At 47.1% G+C, this 27,186-nt stretch overlaps 1 protein-coding gene across 1 annotated transcript; it reads right to left on the reverse strand.

The window, feature by feature from the left end:
- Window positions 1-227: 227 nt before the first annotated feature.
- Window positions 228-26,607, reverse strand: ANKS3 (ankyrin repeat and sterile alpha motif domain containing 3). Its single transcript, XM_024215097.3, has 15 exons — window positions 26,435-26,607; window positions 25,825-26,023; window positions 25,478-25,599; window positions 23,598-23,679; window positions 20,962-21,097; window positions 20,287-20,448; window positions 18,969-19,094; window positions 18,198-18,313; window positions 15,640-15,816; window positions 8,108-8,232; window positions 7,546-7,687; window positions 6,810-6,982; window positions 2,856-2,968; window positions 2,018-2,101; window positions 228-873 (listed from the first exon to the last, which is right to left on the reverse strand). The coding sequence occupies exons 1-15, from the start codon at window positions 26,605-26,607 to the stop codon at window positions 782-784; spliced, it is 2,022 nt and encodes a 673-aa protein (XP_024070865.2). The 3' UTR covers window positions 228-781.
- Window positions 26,608-27,186: the final 579 nt, after the last annotated feature.

The following is a 27,186-nucleotide window of genomic DNA, read 5'->3' on the forward strand; positions in this document are numbered from 1 at the left end:
AGCTTCTGGGAGCACGCTGACTCGGCAGAAGCAAGGCCTTTGAAATGTGCTACCCTGGGGGATTAATGTGGGCATTCATGGACTGTGGAAAGGATCAGGGCCAGCTGCCAAGTCAGCGCCGACGGGGGGTCTGCACCCATAACCAAACAGAGGAGCACAGTTAGGACACTCAAGTGATCCCATAGCTCCTGCCTCCTCGGAAGCCGCTAACAGCTGAACCGCTGCAGGGGAGCTCTCCACAGGCTAGAGCTGCAGAGCCCGCTATGTTCAATCTCCCAGATCCTACGAGGGCTGCAGCTTGGGGCTGTTTGATCCTGTCTCAAAGGGGAGGCCCAGCCCACTGAACTGCAGGACTCTCCCATTTCCAAAGCCCTGGATCTCACCCCACCAGCCACCACTGTGCTGGCCTTTGCTCTGTGTGTCACACGTTTGCTGGGTCAGCCCGCGGGCAGAGACCAAACGGAGGGAACAAGTTACGAGGGGTTGTGGTGGGGAGGGGCATAAGGGAATCTGACTGCTACAGACAAGGGTTGGCTCTGTAAAAATATCAGGCAGCATTAAGTGAAACTGAGGCAGTCTCTCCATGGGCAGCTAGAGGCCAATTAGTCCCGATGCTTCAGCTCTTAACACTCTAACCCTTGGGCAGGGAAAGCAAACCGTCTGTGACAGGAACCCGGAGATCAGCCCAGCCGAGGCCGCCTGCCCACTTGACTCCTCGTCCTCTGCAGTCCCCAGCTGGCGGACCCCCTTCTCCAGGCGCCCGCCTGCCTCCTCGGCGCTCTCAGCAGAGGAGCCGTGCTGGCGGACCAGCCTTGCGCTCGTTCTCCCAGGCACTCAGCTTCCGGGTGGAACCATCACCCGACGTCAGAATTCCTGCAAGGGAGAAGGAGCCACTCAGAGTTCAAGAACCCCCACAGTTCACTGGAAAATTAACCCTTTGCTGGAGGCATCAGGAACGTCACTGTGAACAGCAGCTCGCTGTAGTTCCCATCAGCAACTCTCTAATCAAGGGGCCTACGTGGAAAAGCTGCCACTGATAGCAACCCCTGGGAGTTTGGCAGGGCAGGACAGAGGTGTGTAGTTAGAGCTATGTGGGGAGGGAACTGGAAGGAGCTGCATGGCTACAGTGCCTCTAGCCAGCTCCTGCTTTAATGGGCATTGACATGGGTCAGTATTTCCCAGCCCCTCCCCACTCACCATCCTGCTTCATTAGGGCTCTGGCCAGCTCTGCTTGCCTCGCTCCGAGGCCTGTAGCCGTGCGAGGTTCTGAGTCACAGAATGCAGGGCATTCCCTAAGGGCATAAGCAAAACCCATTAGCTATCAGCCCAGGGCACCACAAGACAAGGGGCAGGGGAAAGGCTCAGCCAGTAGGGTTGCTGCATTCCTGTCTCTCTCTCCCCTGCACCCTGCCGCACTCTGAACCACTGCATTGCTGGCTTCCTGCCACTGGGTCCAGCTTCCACTAGTCGGGAGAATGGGGCACGAACGCTGGAGGCACACAAAGGCAGCTCCTTGGCCACAGAGCTGGAGCAAGGCCAGTGCAAGAGGCCAGCACACCTCACCATGGGCAGATACGCACGGGATGGAGTACGGAGAGAACAAGGGCTCCCCAGGCTCTGCTCCAGCCGGTTTCTATTGCAGCACAGAGAAAGGCTGCTCCTGTCCTTCATTCTAATGAAGAAGGAGCCACCCTGAGGTTCACAGGAGGGAGGATTTGTACTGCAGAGCAGCTGGAGAAGAGAGTAATTACTCTTGCTGCCAACAGGTGTCAGTGTGGCTCACTAGTACAGCTGGGTCAGATGGCCGTGGGTTCAAGCCCCCACACAAGGATCCAGGGCTGATCTGGCTCTAGTGGGAGAGCCATAGTAAGACATGTTATGTTTTGCATGGAGCAGGTATCTTTTGCCCACTCTCCAGTTACCACCTGTCTTAGAAACCAAGTGTCCTTTGGTTTATTTCAGAGGGAGTTGGGGATAATCCTAGTGACTTGGCCCCCCAAGACCCTCTCCACCGTACCCATATCTCCCACATGCTCCTCCAGGAAAGCTGACAGCTCAGGCAGGCTCAGGGACTTCAAGGAAACTGACCCTCCTTCTAGACCTGGGAGATTAAAAGCAGAGAGATTCTCACCAACCATTGCAGCTTCTCCATGGCAGGAGCAGAGAAGCGAGGGCTTGGGGCTCAGTCCCCCGCACAGCCTTCATGCCCACAGCAGCTTGAATTGATTGGTTTTGATTTACTGAGATCTTGTATAAAATGAGTGCTTACAATGCAAATGTGTGACAAGCAGCAAGTTCCCTCTGTTCGCTAATGCCGCAAAAGAGGGCTTGTGCTTGCGTGGCACAGTTGGCTATTTATAAAGCAACCTGGCTTAATATTTGTGACCTCGTCACCCTAGAGATGCTCAATAGGTCAAATACGAGGAGAATCTCAAGGAAACGGAGCTAGACTTGCTGGATGGTAATTGCCAGGATTTTCTGTTTTGAAGACAAGAAATGAAGATGGACTTCTCATTTCTGCAACCTCCCCAGTGTGCTTCATAAACAGCTGTCAGTGGAGCAGTCGGATCAGTAGCAAAATTGCCTGTGACACGTCAAATTCAATGGAATTAGATGCTTTTGAAAACTTTACTCTAAATCTCTCTCATTAACGACAGTTTTTAAAGGATCTGTTTGGTAGCTCAGCCATTTCAGACGCCTCATTAGTTTCACCCTCTTCATCTATTAAAGCATCTGCTTTTTCTCTGGTGCCTCTCATACCCCTTTGGCTGCATTCATTCAATCTGATTGTTTGCTGCCTTATCTTTTCCCTGCAGCCTGGGCCATTCATAGTCACAGCAGCACCTGGCTCTTACCTTCTCCCTCGGGCCATCTGTCCTCACCAGCTCCCAGCCGTGCCTTGGTCTCCAGCATCCTGCCAGTCAGGTGCCCTTGCTTCAGCCGGGAACATAGCTCCGCCTGACAGGCTCTACCAAATGAGACCAAACGCCCATTAGCAAGGCACGTGTACTTCTGGGAAATCACCTGCCAGTGCCCTCCTGTGTCCAGAAATACCTGCCTGGGCAGCCAAGGGATCACATGCTTCTTGGGGCTAGCAGCTCACGGGATTATAAACTGCCCTTCCCAGGCATAGGCAGATGTGCCTGAGACAAGAGCCCAGAGTGCCTTCCACAGCAATCCCTGCCCTGTGCACAGAACAGCTGCTGGGGTCAGTGAAAAAGGAGGAGGCAGGGAAAGGTCCAGGCCTGGGTTTCACACAAATGCCCCTCAGGCTGGATCTGGTCCACCTGACATTCAAGCCTGGTCCACACCCAAAGTTACACACTTGTAATTTAGAAATGCAAGCTAAACCAATGCACTTCAAGGTTTAAACCGAAGCAAGAGGGTCCACACACAAAGCTGCACCAGTTTAACATCACACCTTTAGTTAAACCAGTGCAGCTTCAGTGTACAGACAAGCCCGGACTCTGTGAACAACCTCAACTCTCATTTAAAAAGAGAGAATTTAAGTGTCTTGCCTTGAGATTGTGAAGGAAACCTTCCACATGTGAACTGCTGCTTTCCTGAGTCTGCAGTCAGCTTCTGTGTGGCTCAAAAACTTCTCTCCCCCACAACAGAACTTGGTCCAATAAAAGATATGACCTCCTCCACCTTGTCTCTAATATCCTGGGACCAACATGGCTACAACTACACTGCGGACAATGAAGTTCCTAATAAGTTAGCAATAACTAAATTGTAAGTCACCATACACAGGTCAGATTTTACTCTGGATCTCTGGGCAATCCTGCCATTGCCACCAACACCAGTTCTGCCGTGGATGGAGGGGCACACAGAGTCCTATATTCTGACCCATATGCCACAATGAAAAGTGCAATTGTATCCCTGCATCAAATTAGTCTGAAATCCCTCCTCTAGGCAGACTGCAGCTCCATGCTTCATTAATGGGACAAATCCCAGATCCCTCCACCCACCTTCAAAGAAGCAGAGCCAGCACAGTAATGGCACAGCATGCAAACAGCTGAAGCATGTCACACATACACATGGTTTTAATAAAGAGACATGGACTGTCAGGGCAAATATAGCCCCAAACACAGGCTGTCAGAGCCACAAGTCTACAAAACCTTTGGCCAATGGAACTGCCTCCGGGATAGCAACACACATTTTTAGGAAGATTGACCAGAACGGGCAGCATTGTGGGAGCAAGTGAGAATCAGGAGTGAAGTTCACTAGATGCTGATTTGTTTACAGAGGCGAAATCGACTAGTCTCTTTTCACTGTCCACCCTAAATGCAAAGTGTAAAACAAAGTGGCACGAAGTGGGGGAGGGAGTAAAGAATTCTCCCCACATTAATAACCTAACCTGTTATTCAGTAATACAGATAACACCACATGTTTTGAAAATGATTTTTAAGTCGACAATGTCCTTTTTAATCCATAAAAATCGTGCCTGCTTTAAGAAAGGGCTGACTTCTCAGCCAGTAAGTGGTATACAAGGATCTTAGAAAATGATTTACCGTTACAGGTAAAAGTGAAATAGCCACTTAATAGGTAAAACCTCTGATGTCGCACTCCATGTGTTTTATGGAAATATGCTAATGAGTGTGAATATAATGTAACTGGAATATGCTTCATGCAAAAGGTCTCTTGTAAGGTATCATTACAAAGCTTATAATCTACTGAATGTGTTCATCCTATTTGTATGTATGTATCATTCTTGTATCTGAAGGTAGAAATATGAAGTATTACTCTAAAGTCCTATTGTAACTATGCGAAGTGTGGGCCATTAATAATGGCTTGGAATCTTGATGGTTCCCATTAATCAGGACAATTGGTTGTAAATGGCTCTGTTTACTTGTAAGCCTTCCTGAGTTTGTGTAAGTCAGGCCAGGAAGAATGGAGGCTTGGGGTCCCACAGGACATGTGACCATGTCACCTGTTACTGGAATCCATCTTAAACCTGGTGCTTTTCCATTTAAAGGAGGGGTGGGGACCCAGAGAGACAAAAGATTCCTGCCTTGTGCCAAAGCCATAAAAGGGGGTGGAACAGGACAAAGGGGGCTGTAGTCATGAGAAATCCTCTAGTTACCACCGGAGCTGGAACTAACAAGAACTGTACCAGGGAAAAGGACTGGGCCCAGACTAGGAAGGAGTCTAGTCAGTGAAAGAAGCTTATTGGAACATCTCTGAGGGTGAGATTTACCTGTATTCAGTTTCTTAATGTATTAGGCTTAGACATGCGTGTTTTGTTTGATTTTACTTGGTAACTTACTTTGTTCTGTCTGTTATTACTTGGAACCACTTAAATCCTACTTTTTATACTTAATAAAATCCCTTTTGTTTATTAACAAACCCAGATTAAGTGATTAATACCTGTGGGAGCAAACAGCTGTGCATATCTATCAGTGTTATAGAGGGCGGACAATTTATGAGTTTACCCTGTATAAGCTTTATACAGAGTAAAACTGATTTTATTTGGGGTTTGGATCCTATTAGGAACTGGGTGTCTGGGTGCTGGAGATAGGTAACCTGCTGAGTGGTTTTCAGTTAAAGCCTGCAGCTCTGGGGGCGTGGTTCAGACCTGGGTCCGTGTTGCAGCATCTAGTGTGTCTGGCTCAACAAGGCAGGGTTCTGGAGTCCCAAACTGGCAGTGGAAAATGGGCTCAGAGGTAATTTCAGCACATCAGGTGACAGTCCCAAGGGGGGTCTCTGTGACTGAACCCGTCACACCCTCCATCACGTTCGTTAGGCAATACATGCTGCTCTGGCGTGTGTGGATGGCCCTCTACTATGACTACTGCCTCTGCACAGCTGAGCTCTGCAGGCACGCCCCTTCCCCCCTTATTTACTGTATGTGCTACATACATGTGAGCACTGTGGCCAACTGCTGGAGAAGTCACTGAACTCCAGCTGCCGCATGCAGAGGTAACACAAGTGCCGTCTGGGAACACTATGCTGTTATCTCAAACCAGCCTCCTTTCTCATCTTTCCAGGGGGACCCCTCTGGGACTCCCTCTCTTCATTAAGTCCTCAAAGGCCTACAGCAGGTGTTCTCTCCCCTCTGGCTATGGCAGGCTGGACACAGGTCCCTTGGGAGCTCAGTGATGCTGCATCTCCTTTCTCCAGGGGCAAGAGCGTTGCTTCCACCCCTGGAGTGAAGGACATAGATTTTCTGGTTTTAATCTATTGGCCAACACAGCAGGACCGATGAGCTGAAAGTATCAGCTTAACCCCCAGAGCAGAAACACCACTGAACATGGGATTTTTCAGAAGAACAGAAAAAACAGAGTTGTCCTGATGGCTAGAGTATCTAGGACAGGTCAATACAGAGTGAAGTGTGAACCTCGTCGCCCCCCCGCCCCGTGCATCTCACTGGGCAATGCTGTATGATTTAGAGGCTGTGAATTTCATCCTGACCACAGCTGGTGATCAGTGTGAGGCCTGACTGCCCTTGCAGTGAAGAAGCACTACACTACAGGTTTTAGTGGTGGGAGGGCTCCTGAGCTTTCTTCCCAACTCTGCCACTGACTCCCTAAGTCACCGGGCAAGTAACTTAGCACCTGGTTCCCCCTGGGGTTGAACATTCAGAACTCTAGCTCTGGAAAGCCAGGCCCCTACCCACTGTGCATCTGGAAGGGGCTTCAGTATCTCCTTATCCTGTTGGAATGTCCTCATTTGGGGGAGGATTAGAATGGGGTTCAGATGCTGTGGTGTGACTGTGTGTGGACAGCTCACTAGAAGGGCACCGCCTGCATCCAGACAACGGACACGCTGCGGCGGCCCTGTTTTCCGCTTCCCCTGGAGCAACTTACTTCATTTGCTCTAGCAGGACCCCAGCGTCCCTAGTGATAGCCTGGGCCTCCCGCAGCTGGATCTGGACATCATTCCAAGCCACGTCCCGCTCCATCAAGCAGCTTTCGACCACTGCCCGCAGCTCCTGCTCTTGGGACACCTGGCCCTTCATCACTTCCACTTCCTCGCACCTCTGCAGTGGGGGAGAGCGAGAGAGGAGGGACTGAAAGGGGGAGTGCTGCATGCTGTAATCTCAGGCACTTGACTGCTCACGAAACATCCCTGGAGCCTCCTGTTATCACGATCTGGGCGGTTGCAGAGGGCTCTGTATGCACTCACCAAACCCATCCGAGGCCCAGATGCAGGTGGGAAGGAAGTTAGATAAGGTTCCCACACAGGGTCAGCTCTGATCTCAGGGATTCCCCTTCTTTCTATGCAGGAGAGTGGGTTTGCCAAGCTGACAGACATTTCTGCATGGATTTCCTCATTTCAGTATGAGCAGATCCTAACCAGGACGGCAGATATCCCCAGCCCAGCATCCCGGCCAGCTGGGTTTGAACTAAAGACACAGAAGCCTTGTCAGCATGAGAGAGCGAGGGTTAGAGTGTGGCAGAACCTGCAACATGGGGTTACCTAACTTACCTTACCCCTTTGCATCCCTTCCAAACTACCTCAGCTCCCTCCCTTAAGAACCTTTCCCCACCCCCAGGAGGTGCCATAGTAAATACGTGATTGGGTTAGAGCCAGGCTCGTTACCTTGTGCAGCTGAATGGCCATCTCCTGCATTTCCGCCTCCAGCCGATCTGCATAGGCCAGCTCTAGGGCATCGCTGGGAGGCCTGGCATTGCTGTGCCATCGAGCAATGGCAGAAGTCATCTTTCGCTTAGGCCCGAACAGGCTGGTGATACAGCAGCAAGCAGTTAGCAGCAAAACTGCACCAGGACCTTGCTTCAGAGACTCCTGCCCCTTCTTCCACTGAGGCCCATGAAAACCCCAGGCATGAGCAGGAAGGATAATTAGGGACAGCAGAAAACCACGATCCATCTCCTCCAAGGCTCTGCTAACAGCTGCAGGAGAGTTGCAGGCAGGGACTGAATGGGGGGGGGGAGGGGAGGGGCATGGCTGGAAGACCAGTGCTTGCTGTAGACCAGGATTAAGGCACATTGAGAGATCTGTGAGGGATCCCCAGGCTGGAGGGCAAGACTAAAGGTAGTGGCAGAATCGTGCAAACTTGGAGCGGGGGCTGGAAGAGAGGACTGAACTCTCCTGATCCCTTTGTATGCCCCAGCGAGAAAGGGGCTATGCCGCAGAGACTCACGTGATGCCTATTTCCTTGAGATCACTCTCTGTGAGGGTCAGGAAGATCCGGAGGTCGATGTCCTGCTCCTCAAACACCTGGAGGTACTTCAGACACCCGATCTGCTCCAGGAATGTTGCCAGGTCCTGCGGCCCATCCAAAGCAAAGATGTTTGTACCCACATGAGGAACTGGACCCTCCTGTCTCCTTGAATGAAAGGCTAACAGCTACTTTGGAGGTATCCTAACTTTCTTTGCACTGTTCACTCTCTAAAGCCACAAGCTGTAATGGGGCCTGGCTTGTATTTAGTAGCAGCCAGACACTGTAAAGCTCTTCCTTCAGATTCCCTGCGCTACACTAGGCTGAGGAGAGGATTCCCCAAATAGGGTGACCAGATGTCCCGATTTTATAGGGACAGTCCCAATTTTTGGGTCTCTCTCTTATATAGGCTCCTATTACCCCCCCACTCTGTCCCGATTTTTCACATTTGCTGTCTGGTCACCCTATCCCCAAACCATCCCTGCAAGCAGGTTAGGTAGGAAAGAACTGTGTCAGGGAGGAAGATTATTCACCAGGTGAAAGTGTAACTGTTGTAGCCTTATCTGACTATTTTGTAAGAGTGCCTTTGGCTAAAATCCACCTTAAATGGAAGGGATTTGATGGCACCATGGTTGTGGGAGCAAAGAATACAATTCCTTCAGATCTTTTAATAGGGAATGATTTTAAAGCTTTGTGCAGACAGGTTAATATCATGAAACTGTCTATTAGGGGCAATGATTTGCCTATGGAGGGTTTCTTCAAATGTTTGTCTGAGGAAGATGGCTGTTTGTCTGTACAGAAAAGCAGGTTATATGTGAATGAAGTTTCTGAATATCTGTCTATCTCAGAAGGAATCTGGAATTAAATAAAGCAGAGAGAAAAATCATTCATCAGGAAAATGTTTCTCTAGAGCAGATTAAAGTTGATGATCAGGTTGAAGCCCTAATTGAGGAAGAAGGGGGTCCATTCTTGGTGAGTGAAGTTTGTAAAAGCGAGCCTAGACAAGGTAACAGTAATTTGCTTAAAGTAGCTCAGTATGAGCCACTGTCTGTAAAAAGCAGAAGTTTGTCTGTTGGGAGCGACATCTTTCTTGTTAAGGAAGCTGTCTCACTCTCCAAGCAATTGTCCATGAACAGCCATGCATGCTGGGACAAAGGAAAAAAATTCTCCAATTGTTTGTCTGTTTTGAGCAACAGTCACATGCCTGCTAAGGAACAGTGTGTATCTAGCTCTTCTCTGTCTGTAAAGGAGACAGAAGAAGCCTGTCAGCCTAGGATGGTTGAAAATGTATCAGTCTTCTCAGAGCTGATTCTGGATTTAACTGAAGCCTAGGATGGAAATGTTCCTAAGTTTGTGTCTGCTAGGGATAATGACATTGTAATCAGGTTGCATCCAGTTAATGTCATAACTGAGTCCCAGGAACCAGGTGATTCTGGTGCTTCTATTTTGCCTGTTGCTAGTGTGTTGCTGGGTAAAGATATGACAATCTTGTCTAATTAGGTTGATATCATAGCCAGGGCACAAGGAAAGCATAAACGTGATTTGACTATGTTACCCACTGTCAGTGTAGAAACTTGCCTGTTGTCAGCCAGGAAAGCTGCAAAGGGGAAGGGAATGCTTCTAACCTTTTAATTATGGAGTCTAGCAGCTTGCCTGAAAGGGGGTTGTGTAAAAACCCTCCTGATGGGCCAGAGGTGATTCTGGATGTCAGTGAAACTCAGAAGGAATTTGGTGATTTGTCTGTTGTGCCAAAGTCGGTTCTGGACATAAATAAAGCTCGGAAAGAATCTGTTGCAGTTCATAATATTGCAGGAGGGAAGGAATTTCTTAGTGATGTCTTTGAAGTCAATAGCTGTACCTAGTGGGGGTGAAAAGGAATTACTTCCATTGACTCTTAATGGGCCATTGTTGGTAGTAAAGAGTTTGTCTTCTGAGAAAAGTGTGTTGGTGACTAATAGCCTTGGGCCTTGGCTACACTTGGGAATTCACAGCGCTGCCGCAGGAGTGTAGTCGTGCCGCCAGCGCTGCGAGCTCTCTCGCAGTGCTGTATGTACTCCACCTCTCCGAGAGAAGTAGCTTGCAGCGCTGCGAGTGAGCGTGCAGCGCTGCAGGCGCTGATTACACTGCTCTACAGCCAAAATGCTTCTGAAATAAATGTAGTCAAACTTTACTAATTCTGGGTCACTGAGAACGAAAATGATGCTTAAAATTGTTGATTGGCTCTAGTTTTCAAGATATGCTATTGGGTCAGTATATACGACCCTTGACTTGGGAATGGCAGAGGATAAGTGAGTTATAAAGGGAAGGGATCTCAATTTAAACCAGAAATGACTAGAATACATCTGTGACTGGATCTATGACTAAATCTATGACTGGGTTTGGAGAGTACTTGCTTTTTAGGCAAAACAATGAATGATGCAATCTGAAGCTGGTATTGCATCATACATGATATGAATTGCATCATGTTATTCCTAGAAGTCATGGATGATGCAATCATAACGAAGCTTACATCACTCTGCTGAACAAATTGCCCTATATCAGCTCTAGAAATCATACAGTGTCGTGCTCTCTTCTTTGTCAGTGTTTGATTTTGCAAAGGGACACATTTCCAAAGTGAGCAGAGATGCCTCGTACTTGTGTGAACAGTGCAGATAACTTCTGCTATGTTTGTGGTGAAGTGACTTTTGCATCACAAAAGCGCAGTATAACCACTATGGTTAAGAAACCTATCACTTTTATTTTGGCTGCAAAATTGGAGATCGGGACAAGAGGTGGGCCCCACACATATGCTGCAACACTTGTGCAACAAATCTTCGCCAGTGGTTGAACAGGAAAAGGAAATCTATGCCTTTTGCAGTGCCAATGATTTGGAGAGAGCCAACAGATCATACCAGCAATTGTTACTTCTGCATGGTGCCTCCAGTTGGGAAAGGTGTGTCAAAGAAGAAAAAGTGGACTGTGCATTATCCAAACATTCCATCAGCTATACGCCCAGTACCCCACGGAGAAGGACTGCCGGTTCCTGATGCACCAAAATCATTCTCACTTGAATCAGACGAGGAAGAGGAAGAGGATGAAACTTCTGGTCCTGAACCATCCATGTCACAGGACCCACATTTTCTCCCATCCTCCTCCTCTGAAACACACCTCATAACACAAGGTGAACTGAATGACCTTGTCAGGGATTTGGAACTACCCAAGAGTAAGGCAGAGCTGTTGGGCTCCAGACTACAGCAGGTGATGTTAGGGTTTCCATGTTCCGTGACCGTCAAAAGGATCTTGTCCCATTCTTCTTCATGGAAGGTGATCTTGTAGCCTGCAACAACATCGATGGTGTGATGGCAGCCCTCAACATCGTTCACGATCCAGATGAGTGGAGACTGTTCATTGATTCATCGAAGACGAGTCTTAAAGCTGTTTTACTGCATAATGGCAATGTTTTGCCATCAATTCCAGTTGGTCATGCAGTCCATATGAAGGAAACCTATGACAACATGAAACAACTTTTGAGATGCATACAACATCAGTGGCAGCTTTGTGGCGATTTGAAGGTTGTTGCTCTCTTGCTTGGTCTGCAGACTGGATACACAAAGTACTGCTGTTTTCTCTGCGAATGGGATAGTCGTGCAAGAGATTCCCACTACATCAGGAAAGATTGGCCACTCCGACAGTCATTGGAGCCTGGGAGGAAAAGTGTTCAGCATCCACCACTTGTTGAATCAAGGAAGATTTTGTTACCATCCTTACACATCAAGCTGGGTCTGATGAAGAACTTTGTCAAGGCCATTGACAAAACACAAGCAGCTTTCAAGTACCTCTGTGGAAAATTTCCAAGGTTAAGTGAAGCTAAGATAAAGGAAGGTGTCTTTGTTGGTCCTCAGATTCATGAACTTCTTCGAGATGATGCATTGGACCATGCACTGCGTGGCAAGGAAAAGACGGCATGGAAAGCCTTCCAGTTAGTGGCAATAAATTTTCTCGGAAACAACAAGGCAGACAACTACAGGTTGTTGGTGGAAAACCTCCTCAAGGCATACAAAAGCCTTGGTTGCAACATGTCACTAAAGATCCATTTTTTGCACTCTCATCTAGATTTTTTTCCACCAAACTGCGGAGCAGTGAGCGATGAGCACGGCGAGCGATTTCACCAGGACATTGCAACAATGGAGAAACGCTATCAGGGCAAATGGAGCCCATCAATGCTTGCAGACTATTGCTGGACAGTGACAAGAGATGCTCCATTTAATGAATACAAGAGACAAGCCAAGAAGCGCCGAGTAGACACTGAATAGGACTAAACTATGTACATAATAGTTTTTTGCCTTTTGTTTCATAATAAATTTTATTTATATAACCCTTTTGCTGATTTTTAAAGTGTTACATAAACAGGACAGGTGAAATATTATCATGTAAAGCAACCATAAACACATGAAAAGACCTAGGTTTACAATTTATGATTAAAACTCTACTATCTACACAATATACATAGATATAAAATGTAAAAACTTAAATATCTTAGAAACAGTAGCCAGTTGTTTTAATTGTTATATTTGAATTCAGCACATCAAAATACATAATAAATAGCACATTTTATCTCTGAAGCAGACGACTTCTCAAAAATTGTAGACCAGTGTTACACTGGCGCTTTACAGCGCTGCACTCGCTGCGCTCGGGGGGGCGGGGAGGGGGAGGAGCACGTTTTCACACCCCTGAGCGCAGCAAGTTGCAGAGCTGTACAGCGCCAGTGTAGCCAAGGCCTAAGTCTTTCAAGTAAAAATGAATCCACTGAATTTGCTTTAGAAAGACCCATTGTGGACAGCTTTGAGAAGATTTCAGATGGTATAAAAACTGTTAGGGAGTTTGAACAGCTCTGACCAGCTTGTTAAGGAGACAATGTTGTTGGGACAGGAACGTCTCCACAGTGATTCTTTGAGTAAACAGTCTGTATCTCAGGTTCAGAGGGAAAACTGGATAGCTGATTCTGCAGAGCAGGAGAACAGTTGTGCAGTTGATCTCTTGAGAATACAGGGGATGGCAGCTAAACTCTCATCTCTAGATATTTTGGATACGTCTTGTAGTGTCTTAGTGGACTTGACATCTGATTCAATGCGGAAGCAAAGGTTGGTAGTGGAAGGACAAAAGAACCTTGAGTCTAACAGGCTAGTGAAAATGGATGGTATCTCTTTAAGACAGAGTCCAGCCTTGGAATTGGTAAAGGTTAAGAATCTGAAAACTGGTAAACAGGCTAGTGTCTGTGTTAATGCAAATTACCTGACTGACTGGAGGGAAAAAAAAGTTGCCTCACTCATCTCTAAGATACCAAAACCCTAAGGAAGTGGTTAAACTAAAAGCCTATGTTAAGGAAAACCCTAAAGTAAAGAAAAAGCTAAAAAGACTCAAAAGGGATATTGAACAAGCTGACCTAAAGAATAATTTATCTAAACAAAAGACTTGGCATGGCAAGGATAATTGTAAATGCACACTTGTGATAGAACTGATGTTATTGCTAATGATTGTAACTAACTTGTTGCTGATACCAAAAACTGTAAAAATGTACAATGTGCATGATCTTGAACATGTTAAGAGTGGTACATACTAGAAACCCTTACGATTATGCTGTTTGGTTCAATAAGAACACACTTTGTATTAAAAAGCCTAATAATGTTAAGGTTTCACAGCTAATGTCTGTACACAATCCTAAAACTTTCCACAGCAAAAAGACCATTACAAGCTTGAACTGCTGTGCACAAAGGCAAACTGAGGTACAACTCCTCACAGCTTTCATGGCTGAATGCCAGAGTAAGTGCTCTCTGAAGAACATTAATGGCTATGTTAAGTCAACACATAGACCAAACCCTGGAATCACTGAAGTGTTTCACAAAGTATGGACTAAGTTTTTAACTTGGCCCAAAGCATGCATCAATAAATTGGCCTTACAAAGAATTCAATGTAAACACCGCTCATATCAATGTTGGAAGGTCCTTAGGGTGTATCCAGGAGCTCTAGTTTCTCCCTTCCACACCACTCTCACGTTGGGGGTGTGACACATGACCAGAAAGAGTTAAGCATCCGGCAGGATAATTGACTCAAATTCAATCCTTAAAAACATACAGGGAGATGATGTTTGTGTTGTTTTTTTTTTTTTTTTTTTTAAAAGGTAGAAAATCAACAATGTAATCAGACAGTCCCTGTCTATGCTGTATTCTGTTAATTCAGAGATCAAGAGAACATCTTAACATTTAAATGAACTGTAAACCTAGGATATCGATGTATTCATCTCTCTTTGAAATGTATAGCAAGTCATCTGCGAATGGTGGAATAACAGGCAATTGCTTTATGTTAATCTGTATGAATAATTATCTGCAATGCTTAGAAAATGAGTTTATTGTTCGCCGAGTGACTGAGCTGTCACAAGAGGACCTGAAACTGTATAAAAAATGGCTTGGATCCTGATCCTGTCATCTCAGATCTGCTTGAGGCGTCATGCAGCGGAAGCCTAAGCCATAAGGACTGAGATCCCAGTGCTGACTGGACCACCCTGAATACAAATATTGGACTATAACCTATGGACTATTTCTGAAAGAACTCTCTGCATCTACAAAGCTCACCATCTACGCTATGAATCTGAATCTCAAAGCTGACTCGTGTCTGTATGTATACTGATCTTTTAACCAATTCTCTCTCCTTTTGTTAATAAATGTTAGTTTAATTAGTAAGAATTGGCTGTAAGCATGTATTTGGGAAAGGTCTGGAATATTCATTAACCTGGGAGGTAATGTGTCTGATCCTTTGGGATTGGTAGAACCTTTTATATATGATGAATAAGATTTTCAGAAATCCTCATCATACCTGATTTGGGTATCTAGGTGGGACCGCTTCTCAGGAGATCCCTGGGGCAGCCGCATTGGCTGCTGCTTGGGCGGTCCCCAGGGCCAGCTACCAGGGGCCTCTAGAGCTGCAGCCGGTGTGGCTGGCCTTAGGGCTGAGGCTGCTCCAGCAGCGGCTGGTGCAACTGGCTGCGGGGCCGCCCGAGCGGATGGCTGAAGAGCCACTCCAGCAGTGGCTAGTGTGGCTGTCCCCAGGGCTAGCTGCTTGAGTGGCCCTGGGGTCAGCCACACTGGCCACTGAAGAAGTCATGGAGGTCGCATCTGCTTTGGTAATTACACTGGGCTGGGAGGACAGCTTAAGGAGCTAAGGTTAGAAGAACTGGGGTGCAGTGATCAGGAATGCTCCATCAGAGCAAAAGCGATGCCTGAACAGGAGTTTCACTGCAAAAGCAGCCTCTCCATTTTAAGAGTATTAGAATGAGCTGCAGGGGTTCAGTGTCAAAGTCCACTCGGGGATGGCGGTTGGGGTGGGAGAGGCAGCATTGCTTCCTTATCTGAGAAAGCCAAATGACCAGGCTGGAGTCCTGGGGCAACGTTCTCTTCGAGGGATCTCCAATAGCTTTGCACTGACACACGTTCTCACCCCATCACGGACGTGAGTTTTCTGTTCTCCTTTGCAGCTCTTACCTGGGGTCCTGTGTAGGTGGTGGCCTCTGGGTTAGGGAGCGTACAGTGCTGACTAGACACCCCAGCTTTGCCTGGGCTCTGAGACCACTGGCTGTCACTGTTGCTGTACCGGGTCTTGATCTTCACGTAGCTTTTAGCCTGTTTCCGACTAGAGAGCTTTTCCGCATGGTCAGAGTCCTGGAGAGACAGAAGGGGCCTGTTTAATGGCACAGGGTCAACTTTGCCGAGTCACCAGAATCACCACAGGGAACCGCATGGGTGTGGAACATGGGGAAGCTCTCAGCTACTTCAGTCCCAGGCTCTGAGTCTGGGCAAGCTCATTGTAGGCACTGGGGTGGGAACAGAATACTCTGTCTTAGCCACATTCCCCAATAGGAGACTGTTTCCTAAATGGAGCAGAGGCCCGGAAGTGTGGGTGGTAAAGACTAAGCAATCACTTGTTAAAGAGGACTTCCAGGGTGAAGTCCTGAGCAAAGAGCAACTTGCAGGGACTCCAGTCTCAGAGAGACAAGCAAAGGAGAGGATTCCCCAATCCACCACGCCGAGGGTTTTAGGTAGGACGGAAATGTGTCAGGCAGAATTAAAATTCTTATCTGGACTGTAAGCTCCTTGGGGCAGAGCCTGTCTTTGTTCTGTGTTTGTATAGCACCTAGCACAATGGGGTCCAGGGTCATAAGCAGGCTCCTAGGTGCTACCACCACACAAACAGTAATAAAACCTGCTCTAATAATTACACTGGGCTGGGAGGAAAGTTTAAGGAGCCAAGGTTAGAAGCACTGGGGTCTGGAGTGATCAGGAATGTTCCATCAGAGCAATAGCGATGCCTGAGCAGGAGTTTCACTGTAAAAGCAGCCTCTCCATTTTAAGAGTATTAGAACGAGCTGCAGAGGTTTGGCATCAAAGCCTACTGGGGGAGAATGGGGGAGGGGGAGGAGGAAGGAGCAGCATTGCTTCCTTATCTGAGAAAGCCAAATGACCAGGCTGGAGTCCAGGGCAGTGTTCTCTTCGATGGATCTCCAGAATGCTGCACTACGATAGAGAGGCCTTGCTTTGGAGCTAATCCTTGGAGTGCCAGCACCACAAAGCAGCCATCATGTACTGCATTCTTTCAAGCCCAGAGAAACATTGACCCTGCTGACTAGCAGAAGGATAGCGTGTAGTTATTCCTGTGAGCAACAGCTCAGGGAACCGGGGAGCCTTCCTAGTGCCCAACAATGTCATACCCATCCAGCACACCTACACCAAATCCAGAACCTGGTCTAAGAATGCAAGTGGTTACTCGAACCACTGAGTAACTTACACAGATTCCAAGTCCAGACTTCCTCTCCATATTCCAACCTGTAGAAGCCAGGATCACCTTAGAAGCAGTGGTGCCATCCTACTTCAACAAATCCAAGTGACCTGATCCAGTCATCTGGCCAAATTCCTTCAACGGTTATCAAATGCTAGGGTATGGGAGACTTCCCTTCTAGATTGTGGGTTAGGGACAGGGCCGCACGCGAGCAGAGCAAGGGCTCAGGGATTGGGGAAAGAATGGACTTTAAAACCATGGTGAACGTTAGGGCTCACCATGGAAGGGCACAGACATCACCAGCTAGAGCCCAGCATAGTGCAGGGAGGGGAGTCTGCTTCAGAAAACAAGCCAGCCTGCTGGCACCTGTCAGGATGCTGTCGACCACAAAGTGGCTATTTATACTGCCCTGGGGCTAAATGATCATGGAAAGGGTTTCATCTCAGGACAAGAATTTGCTGTTTGTATTCACTGTCCCGCTGTTTGTAAGAGGCTCCAAGAAAGCTCCTGAATCAAACGGTCACATGGTCTGAGCCTTCTCTGGTGGGGAGGGCAGTGAATGCCTGGGACAAGGGAAAGTGCGGTGATTGGAGAGTTACTGATCTACCCATCGGGAAACCACTCTGCAGGGAGGGTGCTCAGATACTCGGATCAGTGTCAAATGGGACAACTTCCCGTCCCCTAACACAGTGGCTGTCAACCTTTCCAGACTACTGTACCCCTTTCAGGAGTCTGATTTGTCTTGCATACCCCAAGTTTCACCTCACTTAAAAACTACTTGCTTACAAAATCAGATAAAAATACCCAAGTGTCACAGCACGCTATTACTGAAAAACATCTTACTTTCTCATTTTTACCATATAATTATAAAATAAATTGATTGGAATATAATTATACTTATATTTCAGTGTATAGTATATAGAGCAGTACAAACAAGTCATTGTTTGTATGAAATTTTAGTTTGTACTGACTTTGCTACTGCTTTTTATGTAGGCTGTTGTAAAACTAGGCAAATATCTAGATGAGTTGATGTACCCCCTGGAAGACCTCTGCATACCCCAGGGGTACACCTACCCCTGGTTGAGAACCACTGCCTTAAGACATTTAAACAGAGTTTACAGCTTTCCTTCTACCCTGGAGGTTCTCCCCTCCTGTCCCTGGATCCTACAGTCTCACGGCAGATGTAAAGTCATGGCCAGTGGCTGGCATATTCGTGAGTTCCCATGTTCCACCAACAGCAGTGACCAAGAAGAAACAAAAGCCCCACCTCATTGCTCTCCAGGGAGCCCTCACTGCTGATCCCCAGGGCTTTGGGCAGACACTCGCTGCTGCTGCTGCTGCTCCTGATGGTGTCCAAGTTGTTGGTGAAGAAAGCATTCTCTTCTGGAGGGGAGCAGAAAGGAAAACAATGAGTTCCTGCTTCTTCTCCTTGATCTTCTCATCTCATGTAGACATCCAGCCTGAGTCTGCGTGCAGCAGCTGCTCAGATTAGGGAGGTTACTCTGAGGAGTGAGTGGAGAGTATCATGTCTGGAACAGGGGCACCCGTCCTTCCCCATACCACTGCCAGTGGGTGTCAGGTAGTTTCAGTGCAATGCATTGGTGGACAGATTTATAGCCATTTAGTATCACTGTCTGCAGTAATGGGGAACAGGTGTATGTTTTAGGGCATGGGGTTACCAGCTAATCTGTGTTCTTGTCCCTAAGCACCCAGGAGAGGTCTCCCAATGTCCTTGACATAAGGCCAGTGCAGATTGATGGCACTCATTTTCCTTCTACCCCTCTGTCCCCCTTCCATCATGGCACTTCACTCTCCTCTGGGATGGCAGGACGGAATCTATGCCACTCCAACACAGGACACCTGTGCACTGATGGGGTGCCCCCTTTCTTGCTTGAATCTCGGGCAAAATGCCTTCCTAGGAGCTCTTCAGACCTAAGGGGTGGGGAGATGAGAAAGGAAAAGTGCAAGCCCTGAAGCAGTTCTCAACCCCAGGTCACTCACACTGGAAGCTAGACCCTCCTCTGAGACCATGCCCTACCCCTGCTGCTGCTACTTTCCACGTCTTGCTCGTTGATTGGAGAGGTGACATCCCGGAACCGGAGATCCTCCCCTTCAAAGCTGCCATTGTCACTGAACGTAACGTAGCCCTGCGGAGGGACCTGCTCTGTGTGCAAAGAGATGAGAATGGAAGTTACCAGACAGGCTGCAGTATGGGGAGCAGCAGCTGCCAGCAAGCGTCCAGGGATCTGAAGACAATCAGGGGAAGAAATCACATTGTAAAATAACCAGCTTCCATTCCCCCTTTGAACGACAAATAAAATTACCAGGAATGTGGAAGCCTAATAGCTTCTTTTGCATGCAAGATCAACGCTGGTCACAGACCATGCTCTAGCCAGATGCCTGTATCTAAGAGGATTGCACATAACCAGCCTTGCAGCAGACACACCTCCAAGCTTACTGAGCTTGGAGTATTTCCTCCCTTCCCCGAGTTTCTGGGTCAGCACACAGGCAGCACCCTGTGCAGCTGGTGGTTTGAGCATTTCAATACAGTCACCTCCCAGTAGTAGCATCAGGCTACACCAATAGGAAGTACCAGGCAGTAGCAGGTTTCCTAACTAGCCCGAACAACATTAAAATAAGGTCAGTTCAAGCTTAAGGGAATCTGAGGGTTGGTATTTTTTCTTCAATACAAATCAATATTCTTGGCCATCCAAGATAACCAGGTAGCTGGCTAGACTCACTGGTCATCACCACTCTGCGCCATGCATCCAACACAGGGCAAAGCTCATGCCCGCCCTATATTTAGGCAAGCCCATCACATTCATCAAGGGGTTAATGTTTAAACCCAGCTGATGTTTCTCCCTGCCCATCACATGGCCGACCTCACCAATTTCCACTGCAACTGGAAGTGTTTCCCAGTGCTCAGGCAGACACAGGTCACCTGGCCCTGAAGCTGGGAGATTAGTTTAATCATTCCTGCTGTTTGGCCTGTCTTGAATCCCCCGACACTCCTGCTGGTTTGTGAATGGCTCTGTGACTCCTGAGTCTATCTTGGGAAGGGAAGAGGGGTCAATCTCAAGAGCCAGACAGCAAACAGAGATTGAGATGATGCTGAAGGACATTCTCAGCTGGTAAGTAAAAAATTCATGCCTATCATGGATCAGCTGGGAGATGGTTTTTAGAGCTGGCTTTCAGCCCCTGGGATGATGGGTGTTTGCTCAGTGCTGGCAGCTGCAGGAGCCATGCAGGAAGGCCCAATCTAAAGAAGCAGGGAAGTGCTGGCGCCGGAGTAACAGCAAAGCAGTACTGTGGCACCCCTGAGATCACGAAGGTTAGATTCCCCGACCCACACTCACCACAGCGAGACTGCTTCTTCCCTGCAATTCCGACAGCTGTTATCTTAGCCAAAGCCTGGGGCCCCTCATGGATACTGGGGCCCTTGGTCTTACGGACTGGTCTCTGTCTCTGGGGAGTGGAGCACGATTCATCTGAGGAGCTCAGATCTTCACAGTATTTTCCTGTTGTCCAAGCACAGATCGTTAGCTGCACAGTACCTCCAGCTACACCTCTACCCCGATATAACGCTGTCCTCGGGAGCCAAAAAAAAAAAAAAAAACTTACTGCGTTATAGGTGAAACCGCGTTATATCGAACTTGTTTTGATCCACCGGAATCCCCACCCCCCCCCCCCCGAGCACTGCTTTACCGCGTTATATCCGAATTCATGTTATATCGGGGTAGAGGTGTACTTACATCCTTGATTTGCTACTGGCCCTTTAAAAGCAGTGGGAAAAACAGTGAAACAAATCAAAGGGTGAGCAAACAATGGTTGACTGGAGCAGAAGCTTTGCCAGGCACACCTCGCACCAGCAAGGGCTACCATCCAGGACTCCACTGCTGTTTAAAGGAGAGGGATTTCCAGCAGACACCTGAAGTATCACTCCCACTCAATCACTGCACTATAAAACAGCAACAGCCTCTTCTCCAAGCACCTTCCCTTAATGTGCACATACAGGGAGGTGTCTCAGTTACCTGGGCCCCTGCAGAAGACTTTGGGCATGGGGGCTGCATGTAGATCCATCAGCCCCACGATCTTCATGTGTCCATACTTCATGGCCAGAGTCCGTGCCGTGGCTCCCGTGTTCTCTCTCACATCCACCTTCACGCCCTGTGGGAAGGCAATGCATACTTCTGGCGTGCGTGTTCTGAATGGACACCACACACACAATTCAAGAGAACCAAAGAACTTTCATATTCCATCAAGATCCCCCTCTTCTTGTCTGCCTTTTTAATGGAAGTGTAAGGCTCCTTGAGATCCGTGGATAAATTCCCTTAGTCTCTTCTCAATGCTACTGGGCCTATTGATTTGCTGTCTGCTCTCTCATCACAATAGCCCAATGTCTCCCTTTTCTGCATCACCACCAGAATCTTGCTTGATCTGCTGCCGATTATTTCTTCATTGCTTCATCTTTATGAACAAAGTCACTATGCAAATTACATTTAAATTTTATAAAGGGGCTCACTGTGGTTAGAAGCCAAGAGGACTGAATATTCAGACATTAGCATGGAGGTGGAAGATGCCTGCTAGACAGAATACACATGCCTACAAGCACTAGATAGGATCTCCTGGGGTGGATCAGATATTAACTGACATCACGCTTTGTCTGAGTCAAAAAGGCTAATAACAAGGGCTGTTTCAATAGTCTGACTTGCCCTGAGTGTCTAGATCATTTCAGGGACAAGTCTACACTACGGCGCTACATCAGCACAGCTGCGCCACTGTAGCATGTCTGATGAAGACGTGCTATGCTGACAGGAGAGCGCTCTCCTATCAGCATAATTACTCCACCTCTGCGAGAGGCAGAAGCTATGCCAGCAGGAGAGCGTCTCCCACTGACAGTGCCAGTGTGGACAGAGCTTAGGTCGCTGTAACTTGCATTGCTCGGGGAGTGTCTTTTTCACACCTCTGAGTGACGGAAGTTACATCAACTGAAGCAGTAGCGTAGACCAGCCCTCAAACTATTGGGGCATTAATATCATTACCAACACTTGTATCAATATTCCAGAAGCCTGTTAGGATGGTAGCCCCACAGGCTTAGTCCTGCCTGGCTCAGAGTTTCAAATCCAAAAAAATAGGGGACAATCCTGCTCAGGTTAGAGAGTCATTGAACAAATTGCTCCTCCTCTCTTAGGATGGACAGAAAGAGGAGAGTAGGCACAATCCGTTCCACGATTGTTTCATCTGAGCGAGGATTCAGACAGACGTTTGCATGGGAACATGGCAGCACAGGCTGTGTTCTTTAGTCTGTGAGCTGGAGAGCAGCACAGCACAGCATGTCCAGCAATGAAAACAAACAGTGCCCTTGGCGCATGGTGCAACAGAGCATGGCTTCACTTCTAAGGCAAGCGACACTGTAGAGGGAAGGGGGAATTTACTCACCATGGTGTCTAACAAGAGGAGCTAATTTTATTTAACAGTTATTTTACACACACTCTGGTTCTGCGACTGCTCCTACTAGAACCATTCTCACGGTGTATTTTGAGAGCTCTTCTTCACTGCTGATTTTTGGTCTCAAGGCAGTGAGATTGGGGATCTCTCATCTCCTCTGTTAATAAGCATTGAAGCCTAATTAGCTATATTGTTGAGAAAGCCCCAACTTCTGCCCCACTCCCATCCTTGGAATGACAGCTTTCTAGTTCCTGAGAAAAACAGCTGAGATAGGAGATCATCATTACATGCTCTCAAACTGTCTTGGGCTAATTCTATGGAGGGGGCATGAGGAAGGGCAGAGATTTTGAACTTGACCTGATAGTTTGTGGGGAACCAGCGTATGAGCAGACCGCTAGGATGCTGCTGCATTTTGGAAAAACTGAAGCTTCTATCAAATTTGAAGTGCTTATTCCTAGGCATAGCAAGGTGCAGCAACCTAGCCTGGAACTTATGTAGTGTAAGTCATCACGGCCCGGTCACAATCCCCTGGGCTGGGGCTCCAACTCCTAGCCAATCTCAGGTAAAAAAGCTTTTTTGCTAAAAGCTACAGCTAGCTAACACTCCCGCAGCAGCAGGGTGTCCAGAAGGAACCAACGTTGCTGATCACAAGATCCCTGGCTACATTTGGTGGATGTGTCCAATGCAACACCTATTGCAAGGAGAAAAAAACAGAGACCACCTCTGGAAAGCAGAGATGGGCTAGTGTTTTAATAGATTAGACCATGAGGGAAAGGGTGAGGCACATAGTGAGTCAGAAATAGGCTGTGGGAATTTGGAAGTTATTTTGTGTTTCTTTAGCAACAAAATATGTATTAGAAAGAAGAGAAAAAGGAGCATTTCATCCCCTTTGGAAAAATCCAATTACACTTAAGGAAAGACCAGAGATTCTATGCTGTAAACATACAGGGGCTGTTAGGGGAAGATACATACTGTGGAGAGAGGTTAGTTTGGATTTGGGATCTCTCTGCTTTATTAAATATCAGATGTATAGGCATTCAACCCCCCAAAACAACTCAATGAGGCTGTGACCTACCACCAGAGGGGACTTGTAATGGAGAGCAACAGCCTGGAAATATAACCCGTTGGAAGGCCTGATCTCTCAAATCCTGTGTTCTCCTGACGTTAAGTCTGGACCCTAAAGATTCTAGGGTTTATTTAGAATTGGGCAGACACTTACATGATTGAGAAGATACTGGACAATTATCTCATGGCCAGAGGCAGCTGCTTCCATCAGAGGTGTATATCCATACACAGGCTCCCTGGGTAAGAGAGAAAAAGCTCATGTAGGTTGGACTCAGGACAGGTGAAAATAAAGATATAATATGGTTTGCTGGTCACACACAGAAAAAGAACCAAAGAGCAAATCTCGCCCACTGAAGGCTGAAGCAGAACCCACACCCCAGCTTGCCAAGCCTTCGCAAAAGATCTCAATTTCCAGGGCTTGTCAAACTGGCCCCTTTAACCAGCACAAAAAGTTAAATTGAATTCGTTACCAAATGAATTCATGAAGCCATGTATTACTCAAGAAGGCACATCCAGTAAAATGTCATTTTAATCCAGGGGTTCTCAAACTGGGGGTCGGGACCCCTCAGGGGGTTGCGAGGTTATTACATAGGAGGTCACGAGCTGTCAGCCTCCACCCCAAACCCCGCTTTGCCTCCAGCATTTATAATGGTGTTAAATATATAAAAAAGTGTTTATTGTTTATAAGGGGGGGTCTCACTCAGAGGATTGCTATGTGAAAGGGGTACAGTACAAAAGTTTGAGAACCACTATTTTAATCCCTCTATCCCAGGCAGGATGGGGCCAACATTATAGCATGTCCCACCAGGGCACCTCCAGCTGAAACCCACCACTCTTTCACCAATGTAGTTAGCAGGAAAGGCAATTCCAGGAGGGGGTCAAATCCTGTCAGGCACATCCCCGTTTCTGTCTTGCACACCACATTCTCTGCTTTGGCTGTATTTAATATGCATTTTCTACATACATGAATTCTGAACTGTGTTTGTTTGCTGGGGATAAACTTCAAGCTACGCTTGATCCTTGGTATGCAAAAGAAGTTTTTCAGAACTCTGAGGAAGATGAGCTGATGTTCAACTGAACACTAATGTCCTACCCTATATGCTGTCCAAAGCCAATAGACAGCTAGTACTATGTTATATAAGGGCCTGGAAGGATCTTTTTCCTGTGACACGGCTCTTTGTGTATCACGCAATTTAGTCACTGATGATGTTGCAAATAGGCCAGAAATTCAACGTACATATTTATTGCAATAAATATTTTATGCATTTACATAACAAGCATTTCTTCCCATGGAAAAATTAAGGAAACAGGGTTATGATCAGAAAGATTTTACTGTTCTGGGTCCTGCAAAGCCACTGTAACTAGGGAAGGAGAGTCAGCTATTCTGCTTCAAGTAGTAAGATTGTCAATGGAGTTTCAGGGCTAGATCCTTGGCAGGTATAAACTGGTTTAGCTCCACTGACTTCAGGGCTACACTGACTTCCACCAATAAGTATCTGGGGTTTTCAGTTTTGGAAATCAATATCATTAGACATTAACAAAATAGAAACAGCATGACCAACACATACCATAGCAGGTCGTTTGATGTGCATGCTACCAATGGCAGGTTCTTAGAAGCATAGGCATGGGAAGCCAGCCAATGTGTTAAGCGACCATGCATGAGCACCGACTGAGTTATACTGGGTCAGCAGCAGAGTGCAACTGAGATCAGGAGCAAGCTGTAATGCCCTTTCACTTTCACAGAGATCAGCCAAAACAGAACCTCATTTCACGTGATGTTGGTTTAAATGTGGCACCGTGGGCAGACTCCAATCCTCAGTTTACATGGCACTATGATCACTACATTAACTCCAAGGCCCACAGGGACAGTGGATTACATCTTATATCCTTAAACAGCAAGGGAAAAGGAGGGGACAGAATGTATTTTCTTCCTTTATGCTCTGAGCACTTCTTATGCTAATGTGCTCCTTTTGCATTGGAAATCATGTGGAAATCCTTGAGACAGAAAAGAAATACCAGATCTTTTTCTCTTACTTGCAGTTGGCGTTCGCCCCATTGTCCAGTAAGAATTTGACCATCTGCTGGTGTCCAGCACTGGTGCAGTGGAAGAGGGCAGTCCAGCCATGAATGTCCTTCATCTCCAGCTCTGCGCCTTGCTTCAAGAGAACAGAGAACGTTCTTTACTGTAGCATCCCTCCTGCGTCTGTTAGCCATTGCCCTCTGAGCTGTGATTCTGAGAAAGTTTGAATCCCTGTCAGGAAGCTGAATTTACAGCAGCACACTGAGCTTACGGTTCTCTGTCAGAACTGCTGGAGGATTCCACTCCTCAGGCATCTCAATTTTGCAATAGCAGCTTTTCCTAGCCATTCCTGAACACCCACCTGGAGGAGGAAGTAGGCAACGCTCTCATTGCCACAACTGGAGGCCAGCATGAGTGGGGTCTGCCCTTCCGGCGTCGGGACGTTCACATTCACTCCCGCCTCCAGCAGCAGATGCACGATGGTATCATGCCCGATGTAGGAGGCGTACATCAGCGGGGTCCAGCCACCACAGTTTCTCTTATTTAAATCCAGTTCCCCACTTAAAAAAAAAAAAAAAAAGTAAGTAAAAAGAAATCAGCTGAACCAATACTAAAGCTGGTCACAGCTGCAGCACAGACTCTTGTAGTCAAAATCATCTTTTTTACCTTTGTAGTTAAAATAAAAACAGTGTTAAAAACAAGTCAGGCACTGGAGCCTTGCTACACTGTGGCTCCCCATTAGCTCTAACTCCAGTTCAGCTGAATCAGTGGGAATTTGGGGGGTGAATTTCCCCATCCCAAACATGGCCCACAAATCACTTTACACTGAGCAAATGATCTGATACCACTGAAGTTCACTGGCAAAGGGTCATTGTCCTAGTGCAGCCTGACCCTGTACTGCTGTCATTTCAAAATATAATCAGCATAAGTAACAACAAAGCTGTGTTAGTCACACTCTGCTCATTCCTTACCACTGAATACACTCCTGCACCACCTCATACTGGCCAATGGAGGACGCTGTGTGTAGGTCCAGTGGAACATCCAGCTCTTCTCGACAGATCATCTGGCCTACCCCATGCCACATGGACAGGCTGCGGTTCAGGAGCTCCGATTCGCTGGCTTCATCACTCAGCTCTGACATCATGATCTGTAGAACCAAAGCATAACAGAACTTTCAGTTCCGACTTCAGGATCTTATAGTACTGTGGTGTGACCACTTGGCTCTGGTGCTGAGACATCCTCAGCTTTGAAGGTGTGATCTTCTTAGAGATATGTTATGCTGAATTCCTACCCATAAACTGAACCCCTCCTCTCCCCTTCCTTGGTCAACAAAGCTCTCCTGTGAAACGACAAGTGGTTGCTTCAGATCCTCCATGACAGCCCTTTACTGTTGTTTCTAGACCATTTGGTCCTGTCTACTCTACAAACAACAAAGCAAACAATGCTAGAAATCATCTTTTAAACTGATTTTAAGGTTGTCAGCAGCCATGGTTTTGTTCCTTCCTGCAACGATCAGTTCTGGGTCCAGTTCTGTTCAATATCTTCATCAATGATTTACACTTATAAAGTTTGCAGATGACACCAAGTTGGGAGGGGTTGCAAATGCTTTGGAGGATAGGATTAAAATTCAAAATGATCTGGACAAACTGGAGAAATGGTCTGAAGAAAATAGGATGAAATTCAATAAGGACAAATACAAAGTACTCCACTTAGGAAGGAACAA

This window comes from Terrapene carolina, unplaced genomic scaffold (assembly GCF_002925995.2).
Source record: "Terrapene carolina triunguis isolate 2854851 unplaced genomic scaffold, T_m_triunguis-2.0 Scaffold695, whole genome shotgun sequence".
NCBI classification, from domain to species: Eukaryota; Metazoa; Chordata; order Testudines; family Emydidae; genus Terrapene; species Terrapene triunguis.

What these genes read in the sequence shown, in the direction of transcription:
- ANKS3 (XM_024215097.3), bottom strand. Translation starts at nt 26,607, where the DNA reads ATGATGTCAGAGCTGAGTGATGAAGCCAGCGAATCGGAGCTCCTGAAC. An exon ending in CAGATGGCCCGAGGGAGAAG is followed by an intron (nt 2,102 to 2,855) that starts GTAAGAGCCAGG and finishes TTAATCTCCCAG; the next exon opens with GTCTAGAAGGAGGGTCAGTT. An exon ending in GGAGCATGTGGGAGATATGG is followed by an intron (nt 874 to 2,017) that starts GTACGGTGGAGA and finishes TCTCCCTTGCAG; the next exon opens with GAATTCTGACGTCGGGTGAT.